Source organism: Dromiciops gliroides, chromosome 6, assembly GCF_019393635.1.
Source record: "Dromiciops gliroides isolate mDroGli1 chromosome 6, mDroGli1.pri, whole genome shotgun sequence".
NCBI lineage: Eukaryota > Metazoa > Chordata > Mammalia > Microbiotheria > Microbiotheriidae > Dromiciops > Dromiciops gliroides.
This window is the reverse complement of record NC_057866.1, coordinates 256,266,000-256,285,479: the sequence shown is the minus strand read 5'-3', so window position 1 is coordinate 256,285,479 and position 19,480 is coordinate 256,266,000. Positions and strand designations below refer to the sequence as shown.

The 19,480-nt window shown below is 37.9% G+C and overlaps 1 protein-coding gene across 1 annotated transcript in view; it reads right to left on the bottom strand.

The window, feature by feature from the left end:
- The window catches only part of CNOT6L (CCR4-NOT transcription complex subunit 6 like), a 70,065-nt gene that overhangs the window by 10,068 nt on the left and 40,517 nt on the right, over positions 1 to 19,480 (bottom strand). The window contains 5 exon segments of the mRNA XM_043970481.1: positions 8,931 to 9,085; positions 10,841 to 10,998; positions 14,002 to 14,070; positions 16,853 to 16,942; positions 18,841 to 18,926. Of these exon segments, the coding sequence (XP_043826416.1) occupies positions 8,931 to 9,085; positions 10,841 to 10,998; positions 14,002 to 14,070; positions 16,853 to 16,942; positions 18,841 to 18,926 (558 nt within the window).

Below are 19,480 nucleotides of genomic sequence, written 5' to 3'. Positions count from 1 at the left end.
TATGAAAGAAAAAACTGAAAAAAGCTGAAGAAAAATGAGACACCTATGAGCCTTCAACTGACTTGAACAATTGTGAATGACCTAACTACTCTCAGTAATGCAATAATCCAAGACAATCCCAAGGGACTATTGACGAAGCTTACTATCCACCCCCATAGAAAGAACTGATAAAAAGAGCACTTGTGGATTGTACATATATAACCTGGTTGCCATGGGGGGGGGGGGGGGGGGGCGAAACACGAGGCAGAAAGAAAGGAGAGAGGGAAAAAATTTGGAACTCTAAATCTTATGACAATGAATGTTTAAAAGTACCCTTACATGTAACTGGGAAAAATGTTTGTTGTAAAAATGCAAAAAATTGGGGTGGCTAGGTGGCACAGTGGATAAAGGACTGGCCGTGGATTCAGGAGGACCTGAGTTCAAATCTAGCCTCAGACACTTGACACTTACCAGCTGTGTGACCCTGGGCAAATCACTTAATCCCCACTGCCCAGCAAAAAATAAAAAAAATAAATAAACTACCCTTCAGTGGGATTCCCATTGTACTTGGAGTTTTGTGGTCAGTAGGTCTGCCACCTCTGATGCAGAGCCCTTTTCTGCTCAGATTGATGTGTCTCTTCATATACATTTTCATAACTTATCTACTAAGGAATGGCTACTTCCTATCCAATTTAGGAATCCTTTCTATTTCATCACTTACAAGAGTCACCTACCTCTATACTTGAATATCTCCATGACATTCATGAAATTGTAGTGAGCATTTCCCAACTTATATTAGTTTTCTTATGTCTTCTGACCCCTAGCCCAGTCATGGATCTTCCTCTCTAGATCATGAAAATGTTAGCCAACTACTTTGTATCATAGTTTCATAGCAGTGCTACTGAGTCTTCATTCCACACTAACGTAGGCCTCCCTTCTTTCTCCTCCTTCACCCTAGGAACAACTGACTGCACAATTAGTCATACAGATCTTTCCAAGTGCTCAAAGAAATTGGCCTCGGAGATATTTTACTTACTATTCCATTAAAGGTCCCTTCCCCTGTAGAGTCACACTGTCCTCATTACAGGCTTTTATCTCTTCAAATGCTATCTTCCAAGGCTGCCTATGATCTCGAATAGAAGGTCAGGTTCTAGGACTTTTTCACCCGGATCACAGAGCCACGGTTTATGAACTGCTTCTGTCTGGGTGAATTCCAGAGTTTTCTTTTTGGTGAGTGGAGCTCTTACTTTTGGCTATTACTTTCTAACCCTCTTCTTTTGGGAGTTCCTTTCAGGCAGTTATTAGTGGATTCTACCTTTACTTTTTTGTGGTCTGGCCAATTTTCATTTGTAAGTTTTTGAAACGCTGTTCTATATTTTTTTTAAACCATGGTTTTCAGAGAATCCAAACAATGACTTCTTCGTAAAATTATCAGTCATTCGTCTCTCTTCAGGCCGAGATGTTTTGCTTTTTTTTTTTTTTTTAATTTTGGGGCTAAGTGACTTGCCCAGGGTCACACAGCTAATAAGTGTCAAGTGTCTGAAACCACGTTTGAACTCAGGTCCTCCTGAATCCAGGGCCAGTGCTTTATCCACTGCACCACCCAGCCGCCCCTTGCTTTTTCTTTAAATATAAGCTCTTACACTTTGTCCTACTTTTCAATCTTTTGTTCTACTATTTCTTGCAGCCTCAAAGAATCACTCATATCTACCTGGAATATGCTAGCTTTGGAGGAATCTATTCTTCAGTAACACATTACTTTATATTCTAATTCTGTCAAGCGCTGACCTGTCTTGGTCTCCTCCATCCTCCATCTCAGAGCCACTGAGCCTGGGCAGTCACACTGGTGCTGCATTCATTCTGTCTTTGCTCAACTTTACAAACCACTGTATTTCCAGGATTTCCACCCTTTCTCAAGGGAGCTCAAAATTCCTTTGACCTAAAACAAGGTATATAGAGGCCAGTGTGCAATTTGCCATTCCTTTTTAAAAAATTTTTTATTCAATTATCCCACTGAGTTAATTATTTCCATTATTATCATTGATAAAAATGTTGAACAGAAGCAGGTAAAGTACAGAAGACCTTCTCTGCCAAACACCAGAGAATGCTGCATGTGCACAACATGAACAGCTCAATTAGGATCATAGAATGATTGCATCCTAGATAAAAGGTTGTAAGGAACCTTCAGAGACAAGAACCTCAGCAACCTCTGAGAAGGCAGAGAAAGCAAAATGTATCACTTTGTTAGCAAACATTTCATATTTCCAGAAATCAGCTCCTGGAGATCACGGCTATGATTGGAGCCCATTTCCTATCTCTATATCCACACAGCTAGTCATCCTAGCCTACATGTGGGATGGTCCTGATACTCCAGTAGTAGCTGGAGACTCAAGGGGCTGTATTCCTTAATTCTGACGGCTGCCCCTCAGGAGTGGCCTCTCTCAATTGAACATCATTCCTTTGGAATCAAGACAGAAGCAAACTAAGAGCTAAGTAAATCTCCTCTCTGCCTGTCTTCTGTTGACATTTTAACCATCTGTCTTAACACATTATTTCTTCAACAAACACCAACTAAACATGTATTTGAGGCATAATGTTGGGCACTGGAGAAAAAGGTACAAAATTTCAATAAGGAACTTAAATTCTACAGGTTCTATTGATCCCCAACATCATTAGTGGCTTTCTAGTAGTCCTTGGTGTTTTTTCTTTTTAACAGCTAAGTCTCAGACCATTGTGGACATTCTTTGACGCCACACCCTTTAGGGTTTTCTTTCTACTGTACTTACTCTTGGTTATAAAACCTCTAGAGTCAGAAAGGCCTGAGTTCTATCAAATCCAGCCTCAGATACTTATTATCTGTGTGACCCTGTGCAAGTCATTTCACTCTGTTAACCTCAGATCCCTCACCTGTAAAATGAGTTGGAAAAGGAAATGGCAAACAATTCCCGTATCTTTGCCAAGAAAACCCCAAATTGTGACATAACTGACTTAACTACAAATATCCCATCTCCTTTAATTTTCTACATGTACTTTTTTTAATAAACATTTTTATTTAAAGTAAAAAACAAATGGGGGTAAGTAGCAGTACAGAACTAGAAACAATGGGTCCAAATGTTGGAGAGCAGATCATCTGTTGTAAAGAAAATATACATTATAGTAACATGACAAAATGAGATGCTTTGGAAAGCAGTAGGTTCCCAATCACTAAAGGTCTTCCAAAAGAGCTAAACTTTAATGCTGCATTTAAAAAGCAGAGAGTTTCCATACAGAAATCAAAACATGCAAAAAATAGGACTGTATATGAAATTGTGAAATCTCATTTCATTTTTAAAGTTCTGCTTGTCATGTATTTGATCTTCCCTTGATTGAATCTGAAATATTACAACGCTCCTTAAGACGATTATTGCTAACAAAGCCTCCCATTAACTTTCCTTTCTTCCTCCCAAATTCTCTCCTCCACAATGGGGAAGTGGAGGTTAACCTACACTATGGCCACGTCTAAAAATACGGCCACGTCTAAAAAAATGAAAAAGAGTAGCATATTTCAAGTATTTTCAGGTCTCCTGGAGGCTTGATTCTTTGTATTTATTAGTTTCAGAATTGTTTTCCCTTCATCTTGTCCTTATACCGGTTTAATTTCTTCTGACTCTGCTTATTTCACTTTGTATCAATCAGTTCATACTACCCAGGATTCGATGAAGTCAACTCTCATTGCTTGCTATAATGAAACAATATTTGTCAAACCATTTTCCCAATTACCTAAGGCACCTTAAGACCACTTAACTTTTAATCGCTACATTAGGATAAGGACATGTTTTTATGACGACTCTTCTTAATGAAGTGCACCCTGTTCCCACCAATAACCTTAGTTTTACATACTCCTACCCCCCAAATTTTTACATCTATGATCAAGCTCCTTTGTGTATTTATATACACCTCACGTACCCCAATTATGTGAAATAAAAAGGTTCACCTTTCCTTTCTATTATGTTTTTTTTACCTGCCCCTGGGTCTTATCACTCTTCAAAACCATGTCCTTTTTCAAAGTTGAAGTCAAAATACTGCTTGGGTAGGCACATTAGTTTCTTTAAATCTTAATGGTTTCTTGTATTCTTGAACTAAAACCTTGTGGATGTGATGAAGAGATAATAGTGAGGGAACTACTCTGATACATAATGAAACCAACAGTTTGTCTACAAATGATTTAACACCAGGCATCCCTAAGTGTACTATCCATGGCTAACCAAGGTTCAAGAGGATGGTTTTGTTATGGTTGGCAGAGATGGGGAAGATTCTTTTCTTATAAGCCTCAAGAATAAGGAACTTTTCATTCTTTGTATTTCTATCCCCAACAACTAGCAGCACAAAGCACATAGAGGGTGCTTAATGCTTGTTAACTTATCAATATTTCCGATAATATTCTCAAAATGGTAGTTCCTATGCCCCTGAAATCTTAACAACCATGTTGGGGGCAGTCAGATGGCATAGCAGATAAACCCATCTCAGTGCTGTCCCTATGGCCAATGCTACCGTCACCATGTCTGGTAGTACATCACTTGTTGGCAGATTATCATGATTTTTAAAAAGATTATTGTTGAACTATTTTAGAATCAATACTATGAGCTTTATCTTGGGGGGAACTGAAGAATTTTTTGGATTACAAAAAAGCGGATATACATTTTATATTCACAAGTCTGCTTTGTAAAACCAAACTATTATACCCAGTCATCCATCCTCTCCTCTCTTCCCTTCCCGTTTATCCCCACATGCATCTGTCATGTTAGATATTTAGATGTATGTACACATACAAATACAAACACAAACATACATGTCACACACATGAGAAATAATGTGGTAAAATGGATGGAGACCTGGGCTTGGAGACCAGGTTCAAATCTTGCTTCTGATATTAGCTGTATGATCAGACAAATCATTTAACTTGTTTGTGAGCCTTAGGGAGGCATGGTAGAAAAGACCTACACCTAGAGGACATCTGAGAAAAGAATTTCAGAGACTTTAAATGAACAGTTTTGTTTTGTTGGGGTTTTCTTTTTTCTTTTTCTGTTGCAATATACACCATCTGCAACATGTACTCTCTGCAGAGACCCTCCCTTTGCAAGACCAATGTCAAAGTTCATGAGGACAAAAAAAAACCCTGCCACTCTGGACAAAACTTTCCTCTCTCCCTTTTCTGTATTGTTATTAACATATTGTTAGTTAGCATAGGTTATTATATTGCGTTATTTTTGACTGTTTCATCAAGGAAATGTCCCATTTCTTGAGGAAACAAAGCAGGGAACTGTAACGATTGGAATGACGCCACCTGCTGGAGACTTACTGTAGAAGAGTTCTGCCCATGAAGCGAAGGTCTTTGAGGGCAAGACCAGGAGTCTTCTTTGGCTTCAGGAAGTGAAGTTGGCTAGTGGGAGGAGAAGGGAGCTAGAAATGTACTCTCCCTTTAATAGATATGGATCTAGGCCTTTCTCTCTTTAGTCCTCTAGTCATTTTACAAATGAAAAAACTAAGGCCCAATGGGATTCAGTGAGTAGCTCAGGGTCACACATGTCATTTGCAGAGCCAAGATATTTTGGGGGGGGGGGGGTCAGTGGGGGTTAAGTGACTTGCCCAGGGTCACCCAGCTTATAAGTATCAACTGTCTGAGGCAGGATTTGAACTCAGGTCCTCCTGAATTCAAGGCCGGTGCTTTATCCACTGCGCCACCTAGCTGCCCCCAATATTTTTTTTTAAATCAAAGTATTTTAGTATTTTTTAGTTACATGCAGACAAAGTTTAACATTTGTTTTTATGAGATTACTAGCTCCATATTTTTCTCCCTCCCTCCTCCCTCCAAGACAGCAAGCAATCTGATATAGGTTATATACGTACAATCACATTAAACAAATTTCTGCATTAGTCATGCTGCAAAAGAATCAGAACAAAAGGAAAAAACCTCAAAGAAAAACAAAAAAAGTAGAAACAGTATGGTTCAATCTGCATCCTGATTCCACAATTCTTTTTTCTGGATTTAGAGAGCATCTTCCATCATGAGTCCTTTGGAATTATCTTGAGCCACTGTATTGCTGAGAAGAGTCAAGTCTATCACAGTTGATAGTGGATTCAGGAGGACCTGAGTTCAAATCCAGCCTCAGACACTTGACACTTACTAGCTGTGTGATGATGGGCAAGTCACTTAACCATCATTGCCCCGTCCCCCAAAACAAAAAAACAAACAAAACAAATAACAAAAAACGCAGGTCTAACTTGGTCTGATTTTCTGAAGACTCCTTCTAAGCAGAAGTTAGTTTTCTACTTATATGTACATTCTCTTCCCTCACTATACAAAATCCAAGAAAACATGATCATTATCTGCTCAAAAGCGACTTGACTGACCAGTTCTTCCTTATGGGTCAAAATTAATTCCAGAATAGGAATTTCCTTAAGCTTCTGAAATGTGAAATTATCAGAAAGACAAGTCAATAATTTAACAGATGCTCTCCTTTTAGCAAAACAAACAATTCTGCCTAACATTACCTTCTTACCGGGAATCCTAGTTATACTAAACGTCAACACAGCAAAGAGACCTCAACCTGAACGTGTCCAAATCAAGTCCCCCCCCCAAAACCATTAAAAAAAAACCCATCCCTGCCTTCTCAATGTACCACCAGCGTGAAAAGGGGTATCCATGCCAAGCTCACAGTAACATCACTTCACTATCTCAGCATCATTCTTAATTCTTCTCTCTCCCTTACTCCAGATATATAATCATTTGAAAAATACTGTCAGTTCTACAAATGTGGCTCTAATCGAAGAAAAGGCTTGGTTAAGGGTAAGCCCTATTCAATCAGGCAAACTCAGGAAAATTCTAAAATAAAAGCTGTTTATTTTAACATGCATGCAAGGAAAAGGCATTCTATGAGCAAAGGTTCTGAGCTCCCTCCGCAGCAGAATTGTCCTACCAAGAAAAAACAAAACCTGATAGGTTCACATTTCTGGGGGCCTTGTAGGGGGTAGGGGATGGGGGAAGAGAAGCTATTGTTTCATTAAAGGCAGGTTTACAATCCATGTAGGATGCGGATTTCGAAAAGGGACTGAGGCAAAGACCTAACTGGTAGGAGACACTTTTACCAGTGCAGCTCCCTCCCTCCACCCATAACAAGAGGGCATTAAAAAAAAAAAAAAAAGGGGGGGGGGGGAGGGAAAAGAGGGAGGAACAGAGGAGAGGAGAGAGAGATGGAAAATCATGAGTATACTTGGATTTACTTAGCAGTACTGGATAAAGTCCAGAATAATTAAATTGCGTGGTGGATACAACACTTATCCTGGCATCAAGGCCTCAATTATTCATTCACCACCTGTGTGAACCTGGTCAAATCGCTTCACTCCTGTCTGCCTCCGTTTCCTGAACTGAAAAAGAGAGATAACAGCCTACCTCCCAGTATGTAAAGACAACCATGGTAAAGTGGTTTTTAGTACAGTTCGAGGTTGGAAAAGATCCAACTGAGGTTGAGCCCTAAAAACCCATCTCCTCCCTCTGCCTTTAAGTCTACCCCCAAGCCTTCCCTTATTATGGAGAGGGCGGCACAGACTCAGTCTCAGTTTTCCCACTGCCTAAACTCAGGCGATGGGATCAGGATAGATCCGCCATCTTCAACTTTCTCCTTGTGTGACCAAGGATATGTCTTTGCAACCTCCATTTATTCATAACAGAGTGGGGTAATAATACACCATCAACACCAGAGACTTACTATAAACATGGGACTGTGCATTTAGCACAAATGTAAAGATATAGTGTTTTCTTAAGTAACCAAGAATACTCGTGCTTTTGACTACATATGCTGGTCAAATCCAGCCTCAGACACTTGACACTTACTTGCTGTGTGACCCTGGGCAAGTCATTGCCCCTCCCCCCCCAAGTTAATTGTTTGACTACATATGCTGCTGTTATTGGCAGCACAAAAACAAAGCTCACATTCTCTGTATGCTGGGTCACACTTCCTATAACCACCATCACAACCTAATGCAGGCCTTTGCCTCAAACCATGGACACAGCCAGGGACACTGTGACCAAAAATCAGCATCCCACAGAACACCACCCTTCCATCCTCCAAAGTAGCAAACGCTGCCTGAGAAGAGAGGCCCTATATCCTCAGCTTAAACACTGTGGCAGGCAACAAAGTCAAGCCGACTGAAGTACCAAGGCACCTCAAGGGGGGGAGGGGGAGAGACGGGAGAGAGGGAGAGAAGGGAGGGAGAGAACACCACACCGGGACAGGATGTGCAGCATGTGCTGGGCTGGTTACTCACCACCACGGACACCATACCCCTCACATTGCCCTGTATCCCAGAGCCCCAGAAAGAACAGCGTGCTATGGCAGGCCCCAGGTCCTGCCTCCAGCATTCATCTAGGAGAACCACTCTGGTTTAAAGGGGCCCAGTAGTCACATCAAGAAAAATCCAAGAATTTGGCTCCAAAGAGTTTGCCATCCTAGGCACCAGGAAAATTCAACATCAGACACAGGTGTGTTTTTGCAAATGACAGGAAAGAAGCCGTCCAACATCGGCCTTGTCACGCAACTTCTGGGCAGAGAATCCCAAGAGTAAACTCTGATCCTGTCGGGGCAGGGGCTGCCTGGTTCTTTTCTGTTGTACTTCCAGCACTTCTTCATATTCAATAGGAATTTTTTTCATTTTTTGATGTACTTTACCTATTTAGCTCCTAAAAACCCTTACTCCTATATTCTCCTGGCATAGTACCATGAGCTCAGTGAGAACCCAATCAATATCCACGGAGGAGTAAAATAAAGATAGTCAAATAATCATTTCGATAATAGCCAAGTGCCCCAAAGCCCCAGCGGAACCCCATGGTGGCCATGGAGGTGAGCAGTCTATTGTCCTTGGAATTCTAGGTATAGGAGAAGTAAGAAACTGCCTGGCTTCTTCCCTTTACTCACTTTTCTGTTTTGAAGAATATTGCACAACCGTCCACATGTTTTCTCTCCTGCTCAGACATGATTTTGGCACGTGACTTTGGAGAAAAAAATCCATCATATCCACGCTCCTTTAATGCTGGCAGAAAGAGGGTAAAGTATTGCTCTGTTTCCACTTCCTACAAGGGGAGAAGAGTTATCATCAACAAGACACTGAGGACAATCGAACTACGAAATATCAGAGCTCAGGACCATGAGATGAGGAAGGATTAATCCAAAAATTTTACAAGAGTCCCCATACAAACTACTGTTTTTACCAACTAAAATCTGAAGTACATTGGAACCTCATGGGTTTGTTGTAAGGAAATCTCTCTTTGAATTATTATATGAATGTAGTTTACTATTTAAAAAAACAACAACAATGAGCAGGATGCTATAAGAAAAACCTGAAAAGACCTACATGAGCTGATATAAAGTGAAATGTACTATATACAATGTAACAGCAATATTGTAAGATAAAAATAGCAATTAAAAAAACAAAAATCCTATGACAGAGTAGGTGTTGAATGAATAACAAAGATTTCCAGTTAATGGGAGAACTTGTTTTTAATAATGATTATGCATTTTCTCATTTTCCAGTCTCATGCACTGACCCAACAAAATTTTAAAGATAAGGTTGAGTGACTTGCCCAGGGTCACAAAGCAACAAAGGCATGATTTTAGCTCAGGTCTTGCTGCCTGCAGGGCCCAGATACACACATACTGCGCTCCTTTATCACACAAATTACTCCAGTAAATAGAGGCTGGCTAGGAAAAAGGGAAGGATTTTATTTATAGGTAACTAATAAAAATCAGAAATCATCTCTAATAAAAGCTCATCTATATATCAAAGGGTTTCAAGACTGAAGCTTGTTACTGAAAACCTAAGGAATATATCATTTCACTAGGGCTAATTTTCCTTTTCCCTCCTTCTGTCCTTGAGAAAATCTGGCTTTCAAAAGCATTTTGGGCAGCTAGATGAAGCAGTGGATAGAGCACCAGCCCTGGAGTCAGGAGGACTTGAGTTCAAATCCGGCCTCAGACACTTAACACGTACTAGCTGTGTGACCCTGGGCAAGTCACTTAACCCCAATTGCCTCACCAAAAAAAAAAAAAAGAAAAGAAAAAAATTCAATAAGCAAAAGCAGCATTTCAACCAGTGGCACTTGTTCTCCCCACCAACCCCCATCAAGTAGGAACAGAAAAGAATAAGAAATAGAATGGCAACTTAAAATTGTCATTTTTACTCCCCAGACTTGAAATATTGTATTTATGGCCTGTCTTAAATTTTGTAAGAATTTATGGCTGCAGACATTTTATAACCACTGGCAAAACCTGACCAAGAAGAAATTACATACAAATACTATAAAGTATTGAGAAACTATCAAACAAAAGAGGCCACAACAGTGTAGTTTCATTTCAATTAAATTTGCTTCAGCAAAATGACAAAAAATGGGGGGAAATCTAAACCTCATCTGAAAGAGTAAGGGGAGCATAAGCAATTCAGAAGCATTCTCCTTTCCTGCTAAATGCCACTTCTAGACATGAGCTTGCTTATCCATCTTCCTGGAAAGTATAATTTCATAATTATTCATTGATATTATATTATCATTTCATAATTTTCTGTCTTGTTGCTCTCAATAATGATTTGTTCCACATACATTTATTAGTCGGTCTCAGAATGACATACAATCAAGACAAACAAAAGTGTCTGAGACCTGCCAAATTTTGTATTAGCATGAAAATCTTCTCTTATCAAAATTACCCCTTAGAAAAAAAGTAAAGAAAATTATGTATAGTTTCCTTTTAGGCGTAAAGTGTTCATTCTGAAGTTTTGCTAAATTTTTTTAACCAATTTGTCTTTAAGTGAAAGACAATTTAATCTCTAGTGTTACCTGAAGACTAATGATATCTGCATCACAGTTAACAATTTCTTCCATAATTCCCTTTTTCCTGTACTCCCAGTTTAATGCCCAGGATGGGCAGTAGCCATATAGCTGCCGGGTGGCGTATTTATCACATAACACATTATAACACATAACCGTGAATGATGCTAGGAAGAAAAAGGAGAAAAAAAAACAAGGGACAAAAAGGAGAAAATTAGGCAGCTTGCTTTTGAAGAAATATAATGTATATGCACATATATGTACATACGAGGTAGAATTTATTCACCAAGGATAAACCAAGAAATTCATTAACACCCTAAACAAGATTTTCTATTAACTGAAATACACTAAAAACTATGCAAACTAATGGGACACTGATTTTGTAAAAAGTTTGAATTACAGAATCTTGTTAAAGAAATTCTACTTTTTTACTATAGTCCTGACCTGGACCAATAAAGCTCTGCCTAAAGCAGTTTCTTAAGCAAAACATACATTTTATTTTTTTGCAGAATAACAAATGTCTATAAACTTAAAAAGTGGTTTAAATATTCCTAATAAGATGTTATTTCTATGACTCATTTGCTTAGCAAAATTTTCCCACATAAATCTGAGTTACAAGTTTTGAAGAAAATTGACAAAACCTTTTTATCATCCAAAAGTCACTACACTTATACTCTAATCTCTTCTGCTGAAAGGCAGAAAGGGAGGAAAAGTCCATAAACCTTAGAGATCTGAAATAAGAATTTCAAGTGTTTGACATCGAAAATCTAATCTCGAGACTGAATTTACTGATACTATTTTCTAAGTTAAACCCTCATTTCCATAAAAAGTAAAAGGTCTATATCCAAACCTACAATGCTAAAAAAAACTATTTACCTTATAATCATGGGATAATAAAAATAACTCAGTCAGGCATATACAGCTTACTTCTATCTTCCCCACTCTGGGCATGGAGTCTGTGGTGGCCCAAGAGGTGTTGGCTAGGTCCATCCTTAAAAAGCTACCTCACATGCTGTGGACAACCTACACCTTCACAAGAAGTAAATATACTATACGAAATAAATATAAATATACTATTTATAGCACCTAATCCCTGGACAATTTCAAAGCCAATTCAGACAAAATACTTCAATGCTGTTAATACAAGTTGAAATCTTTCTACATTGCTAGCCCACAAAAACCATATCTTCCTAATTAGAGATCATATAAATAATTGTTTCTATCTAATAATTTTACTATCCCATGGAAGGTGAGTTGGCTTTCAGCCCAATTTCATGATTACACATCGTGTTTCTTAAAAAAAATAAAAATTTTGGGGCAGCTAGGTGGCGCAGAGGATAGAGCGCTGGCCCTGGAATCAGGAGGACCTGAGTTCAGATCCGGCCTCAGACACTTAACACTTACTAGCTGTGTGACCCTGGGCAAGTCACTTAACCCCAATTGCCTCACTAAAAAAACTAAAATAAACTAAAAATTAAAATTTTAAAAATCAGTAGTCTATCACAAAATGAACTATGTATAAACAAACAGAAAGGTTTACCTAAACCAACTGTCAATATTCAGAGGACTATCAAAAACTTCCATGACCAACTAAGAAACATAACCACAGATGAGAAACCAAAGTCTTAAAAGTCTTTCAATAAGAAATATCAGAAAAAATACTTTCTGAAGCTGACAAGCTAGTATCATTTCTGTTGTTCACATTATTAATCATTAATTATTAATCCTCTAAAGCCAAGAAACTTGCTGTGCAAAGCCTTAGTTTTTCTGATATCTCCAATGTTTAATTGGGGGGGGGGGGTTGGAGAAGAGAGAAATAAAGAGATAATTAGATATTCTGAACTCAATGTAGAACCTAAGTGCTTTTTAGGAAAGAATCATTATTACTGTGCCTGAATTTCTGGGAACTGGCCTCCCCATATTAATGGAAACAGTGACACAATCCAGCTAAGGAACAATTTCTTTTATAACAATACTGTACAATTAAAATCCATTCTATTACCCAAGTTAAGTTACAGATGTGTTTTTAGAAGCACAAGGCAAAATGACTCATTCTTGAGATATCTTCTCACTCTTACTCTTAAACTAAGTCAACTTGATAATGGAAGGTTTCATGACAACTACACACAAAACTAGTATTTCCTAATAATTACTTAGTATTAAAAAGGCAAACCCTTGCTCCTTTGATACTCAGGAGGAAAAAAAACCTGGGAGATAGGTGCTATTGCTATCCCAATTTTATATATAAGGAAATTAGGGCCAATAAAAGTTATATGACTTGTCCAGGGCCACATGGACGATCATCAAGTGACAGAGAAAAGAACAGTATTAGTTCTTCCCGATTCCAAATTACAATCTGTCCTCTACACTACGCAGTATTTTAATGAAATAGTGGCATCAAATGCTTGATAGGTGCTTGTGAGTCATCTGATTTTTTAAATTTTATTATGAATATTTAATAATTGTATTTTATTAAATTTTAAATGAAAATTATAAGCAGCTCTACATCACATTAGTCCTGCAGGATAAGTAATCTTCAAGAACAAGTCCACTGTTTTCAAAAGACCCCAGGAACAGAGAAATTAAAATATAGCCTCAGATACACACCCATGCTTTATTGCCAAACCATCAGTTATCTCACAATCACAGTAACAGTTTCTATTTTGGGGAGAATAACTAAAAGTCAGTGTTTAGTCATTTTTCAGTCTTGTCTGACTCTTCCTAAACCCTTTCTTGGCAAAGGCAGAGTGCTTTACCATTTCCTTTTACAGCTCATTTACAGATGAAGAAGCTGAATCAATTTGACTTAAGTGACTCGCCCAGGGTCACACAGCTAATAAGGGTCTGAAACCAGTTTTGCTGACTCCAGCATCTATCCACTGCACCACCTAAAAACTCTGCATTAAACTTTTTAAAAACACAGTGCAATCGATATAATTTATCTTTTTCCTGCCCTGGTTATCTAAGTCATTACTCATTATAGAGGCAATACTATAAAGACTAAGACATCTTCTTTTGAATCCATGGGTGACCTACTTATAAGAAGCATAACCTGTTAGTGAAATGGATGAGAGGCACAGAAATAAAGGAATGGCATACTATTAATTATGCATCACAAAAAGACCAAAGAATTTAAGGTAAAGTGAGAGGAGATAATAAAATCTTTTTACCTGAGGGCAGAATTTGGTCTCGTTCTTTTAGTGTAATCCATGGCCTCGGAGGAAGCTGCTCTGGATGAACTGAAAGATATATACACATTTTGAAAAATTATCATACATTTTAATACAAATTACAGATACAAGATCAAATTCTCATTTCCTGCTTAAATACAATTCCACAGAGAGGTAGTTTTAAAATTTGGGTTTCAAAATTCAATGAGACAGGGGAGCTAGGTGGCGCAGTAGATAAAGCATCGGCCCTGGATTCAGGAGGACCTGAGTTCAAAACCGACCTCAGACACTTGACACTTACTAGCTATATGACCCTGGGCAAGTCACTTAATGCTCATTGCCCAGGGGGAACAAATTCAATTAGACTTTGAAAACAGAGGCAAATTCCCTGTAGGTTTTCAAAAACTATTCATTAAATCGAATGCCATCACTGAAGTGATCCACTTATTGCCAAGAATTGTTATTTTAATACACTTTTAAAATATTAATATTCTTTTCTTAAGGTCATGAATTATAAATAACTTCCATACATTCTTTATAATATTTAGATTCAAAATATCCTCATTTTCTTCCCATTCAAACTTGAGGCAATGAAAGCACATACTGATTCTACCAGTATATCACTTACAAGCTGTAAAATATCTTATGAGGTTTTTAAAGTAGTGAACTCAAACACACTGGCATTCATGGGCCAAAAAGGAGTGAAATGTAATTTATAACTGGAGAAATTCATGAAACCAGGTATCTGAAAATTGATTGAAGCATAATTTTTTTCAGAGTCCATTAACATCAAGTTTTGTTTTTATCTGTTTTCTCTCACAACCTGGCTAACGTGGAGATGTTTTCCATGACTACTCATGGATAATTTATATTGAGTTCTTGGGGGAAGGAGGGAGGAAGAGAAGTTGGAAGACAAAAAGTTTTTAAAAATTGGTGTTGAAATTTGGTTTTATGTGTAATTTGGAAAATAAAATTCTAAACAGACAAAAAGAAAAAGAAAAAAAGAAACCAGGTTTAAGAATTTAAGAATCTATTGATCGATCCTCAATATCTACTATAGTGCTCTGAACAGTAAGGTCTTAGTATTTGCTCAATTTCTTGAAGATTAATATTGAAAAAAAGGGCTGAAAGACAAGAAAAGCCAACAGACTTCAATAAAGGACTGTTCCTAAGAAGCAGCACACCAGAAGATTTTAACTCTATACAACTGTGTAAAGAGAGCCATTTCCCTTCGTTCCCTCCCTTCCAAGAGGGCATTTAATCCAACCCAGGCCTACAAACAAGACTCTGTGCAACAACATACCCACCACACGGTCACCCAACCTCTGCTTTTTGAAGCCTTCCAGTGAGAGAGATTTGAAGCCAACTGAAAAAAGCTTAGTATTTATTCCTAGTAAATTTACCCTTTGTGGATTCAGTCCAATACTGGTTCTCTGTTCTAAAAATTATGAATAAATAATCTGGAAATGCTGTTGGACATAGATGAGCTAATTCAACTTACAAAAATAATATAATATGAAGGGGTGGTGTGGAGAGACTATAGGCAGAATACCACACGTAACGTCAATCATGGTTATAAAGTTTTGAGAAACTTCCTTTTTTCCCTTTATCTTTGTTACAAGAAATACATGGTTCACAGGATAGCAGAGAAAAAAAGAATATATTCAAAAATTACGGCACTACAAAGTGAAAAGGTACTGGCTCAGCATTTAATTCCTCAAAAATGAAGGCAACTGCTAAGGACTTAAACATTTTGGCAGCATTGGCATCCCTTCCCTTCCTTTTGGGAGGCAGCTAGGGGCTGCAGTGGAGTACCCAGCCTGGAGGCGGAAGACCTGGGTTCAAAAAATCACCTTCACACTTATTAGCTGTATGACCCAATTCAAGTCACTTCACCCTGTTTGCTTCAGTTTCCTCATAAGTAAAATGAGCTGGAGAAGGAAATGGCAAACTGCTGCTGTCTCCTTGCCAAGAAAAGCCAAATAGGGTCATGAGAGTCAGGCATAACTGCACTACCTAGCTGCCCCAGACTATATTTAATATGTCACTGATTTTACATCTGAGTGTTGTATCCCTTTGAGTAGTGCTGTGATAAATTTAAGAAAGCACATGTTATAGCAGAAACAACTGTAGTAAAGAATTTAATTGGGGAGAGAATAAGGCAGGAGACTAATGCAAAAATTAAGGTAACTGTGAACAGAAGTATAAATGAATATAAGAGATATAATTGGTGTGGAATCCATTTGGAAAATAGCCAACAAGACATAATTTTGGGAGGGAGATGGGCAGCCATTCAGGAATTGTATCGATATCCCCAGTGCACAGCACCAAGAACAAAGTACTTCCTAAATTCTTTTGTCTTGCATGTATGAATAAGCGAATACTGGTACCATAATCGATGTCTGTCAGAAAAACAACTTGAAAAGATCAAGACATCACAGGTTCACAGACTGGGATGGTATCAAGGGAGAATGGGGGCCAAGACACTTGGCTTGCCAAGAGTTGCACAGTAACTGAGAATATGAAACAATTTGAACCCAAGTCTTAGTGTCTCTGAATTCAGGACTCGCAGCCACTGCATCAAGCTTCCAAGTTTAAGGTGGCCTTATATAGCTAAGAATCAGATGGCTCCAGCGGGTTATTGGGGCAGGAGGTTTAAAGGTAAATAGGGCTCCACATGGGGAGGTTGAAACCATTCGATACTATTACAGAAAAGACTACAGGAATAAGAGATGAAGTGAAGAACAGAACCTTGAGGAATGCTTTGATTTCAAAGCCAAACGAACCCGCAGCAGAGGATGGTATTGTCCTAAAAGCCAAGAACAGAGAGAAAAGGACAGGGTCAAGTCACCTGCTAGATTGTCAAGCATGTAGTTCAGTAGCTTTCGGGTTCCATCGGGGTCCTGGTATAAGCTGAGAATATCCTGTGATAGAGGATTGCCTGAAACAAAAGAGCAAAATGCCATGACTTCCCATGGCTTGACACCATAGAACCCCAAGTAACAATCCTCTAAACTTTCTTCAATTGCATCACAGGGCCATTATAATCAAATGAGAACAAAAGGAAAAATATCTCATTAAAAATGGTCATGAATAGGGGGCAGCTAGATGGCGCAGTGGATAGAGCACTGGCCCTGGAGTCAGGAGTACCTGAGTTCGGATCCGGCCTCAGACACTTAACACTTACTGGCTGTGTGACCCTGGGCAAGTCACTTAACCCCAATTGCCTAACCAAAAAAAAATAAAATAAAATAAAATAAAAAAATGGTCATGAATAAAATTTGTCCTTTCTGGTTCAAAGTTGCACCTTTTTTCCCAAGATTTTTCAATGTATTGATTTATCAGCTGTACTGATCATTTTCCCTCTCTAAAAAATAGTCCTCATATGAGATGGCTCTAAAGTAGATAGGAGAATAATCAAGAACTATAATGATATAGTAACACTGAAAATATCAATAACTTGTTTTAAAAAAAACTCATTGAGGTCACAAACTGAAAAATTCTGACCTTTGCTTAAAAAGAAATTTTCTGAAAAAAATGACAAAATGACAAATTCAAGAAGAGAAACCTGGAATGGTTTGCAGATTACGAAAATTATTCACTGGTGTAATTATTCACTTTTCATAGAAAATGAACCAGAGATTTTAAAAAATTAGAAGTAAAGAAAGAGGGGTAGTAGTAGGAAGACTCCTGTGACCCAGAGATCCATTAGTGAGTTTATACTCCAACCAGGTCTGTATTTAGCCTAATAGGGCTAGTCAAAACTTGCCTCTCCATAAGCATGCCCTGGTCAAACCCCTCCATGGAGGTATGACAGCCATGCTTGTAGCCCAGACATCTTACCTGCACTCTTTCACAAGGAGTTAAGTATGTGTTTATTTAATGTCTTTTTGGCAAACTAGAAAAGGGCAACACATCCACAGCAGATAATGATTAACAGTAGAGAGATGATCCTGCTCTGCCTATAACATAGCTTAAAACCCATGTAACTTGAGGCGTTTTCCCACAAAAACACGCACCATACAAGTTAGATGCATCATATAATTCATGTCACATTGCTTATCTTCTCAAAATGTTAAAAAAGGAATGTTAAAGTGCATTTAAAACCTAAAAAAGGCACATGTATACTTAAGAACTTAACAAGCTAACTGGCTAGACTGTCTGTGTCACACCACTCCAGCATTATGCAGTGTTAGAAGACAGCTCAATTCTCTACCATAATGCACTACAGTGATGTAAAGGGAACATGACTTGGGGTCTAAGCAAGTTAGGGTATTGTTTTGGGTTTTATTGCGGGGAGGGAGATGGTGTAATATCAGAATCAAATGGAATATTTGGCTCCAGAAGCAAGATAAGAATTATTATCCAGGAGTCATTTTTAACTTATTTTTAATTTGAGCTTATCATAAATCTAGATTTTTACAAATAAATAAATTCATACCAAAACATAATGAAACTACTCTTAAATAAAATAGTTCTTGGTGGATCATGCAAAATGCATCATTTGGAACTCCACGGAATCCATGTACCTTTGTAATGTGTTTCCCCTTGTAACCATATACGTGCAATCTTGTCTACTCTGTCATATTAGAAGTAGGTTTCAAGTATAGTTTTATAAACAGAAGCAATATTTTAAAAAACAGATATGACTTAGAACATATCACCAAGGGAAATTCTATAATCCTATATTTCTATTAATTAGAAAACTGAAAATTTTTCAAACAAGTCACATATATCAATGATAAAACTATCAGCCTTCAGTCAATCCATTTATCCCCCAGGAGTAACTAAAAAAATTCAATACCTCATTATTTAAAAGGGAAACAAAAAGCTACTCACCTTTCAAACCTAACGTTTGTAGCTGGAAGAGCCGACCAAGTTCATAAGGCAAAACCCGTAACAGATTGTTATTTAAAAGCAATTCCCTATTAATAGAAAGAGTTTTTATGTGACGTTTAAGAAAGAAAATATAAACAACTTAATTCTTTATTACAAGCAAAAAAATAAAACCCTGAAATGAAACACTAGATTACTATTATAGAATTTGGGATACACAAAAATAAAAAACAGTTACAAATAATACATTTGAAGCAGTAAGAGTTTTCTATTTTAAACAGTGTAAAATTCTGAACATTTAAACTTTACTTATTGTTTCCCAAGTAAGACTAAAAAGAGTAATGTCTATAATTCAATTCAAGGTGAATTTAGAAGAACTTACAAAATTTTCTTAGACGCGGAAATTCTTTAAAGCATACCAAATAAGAAAGAAGCAGTGGAAATAAAATTTAATTTGAATATTGAATAAGATCAAATTATAGTCCATGTAATAAATATGTACTTAGGGGGCATCTAGGTGGCATGGTGGATAAAGCAACATGCCCTGGATTCAGGAGTACCTGAGTTCAAATCCGGCCTCAGACACTTGATGTGTGACCCTGGGCAAGTCACTTAACCACCCATTGCCCCGCCCCCCCCAAAA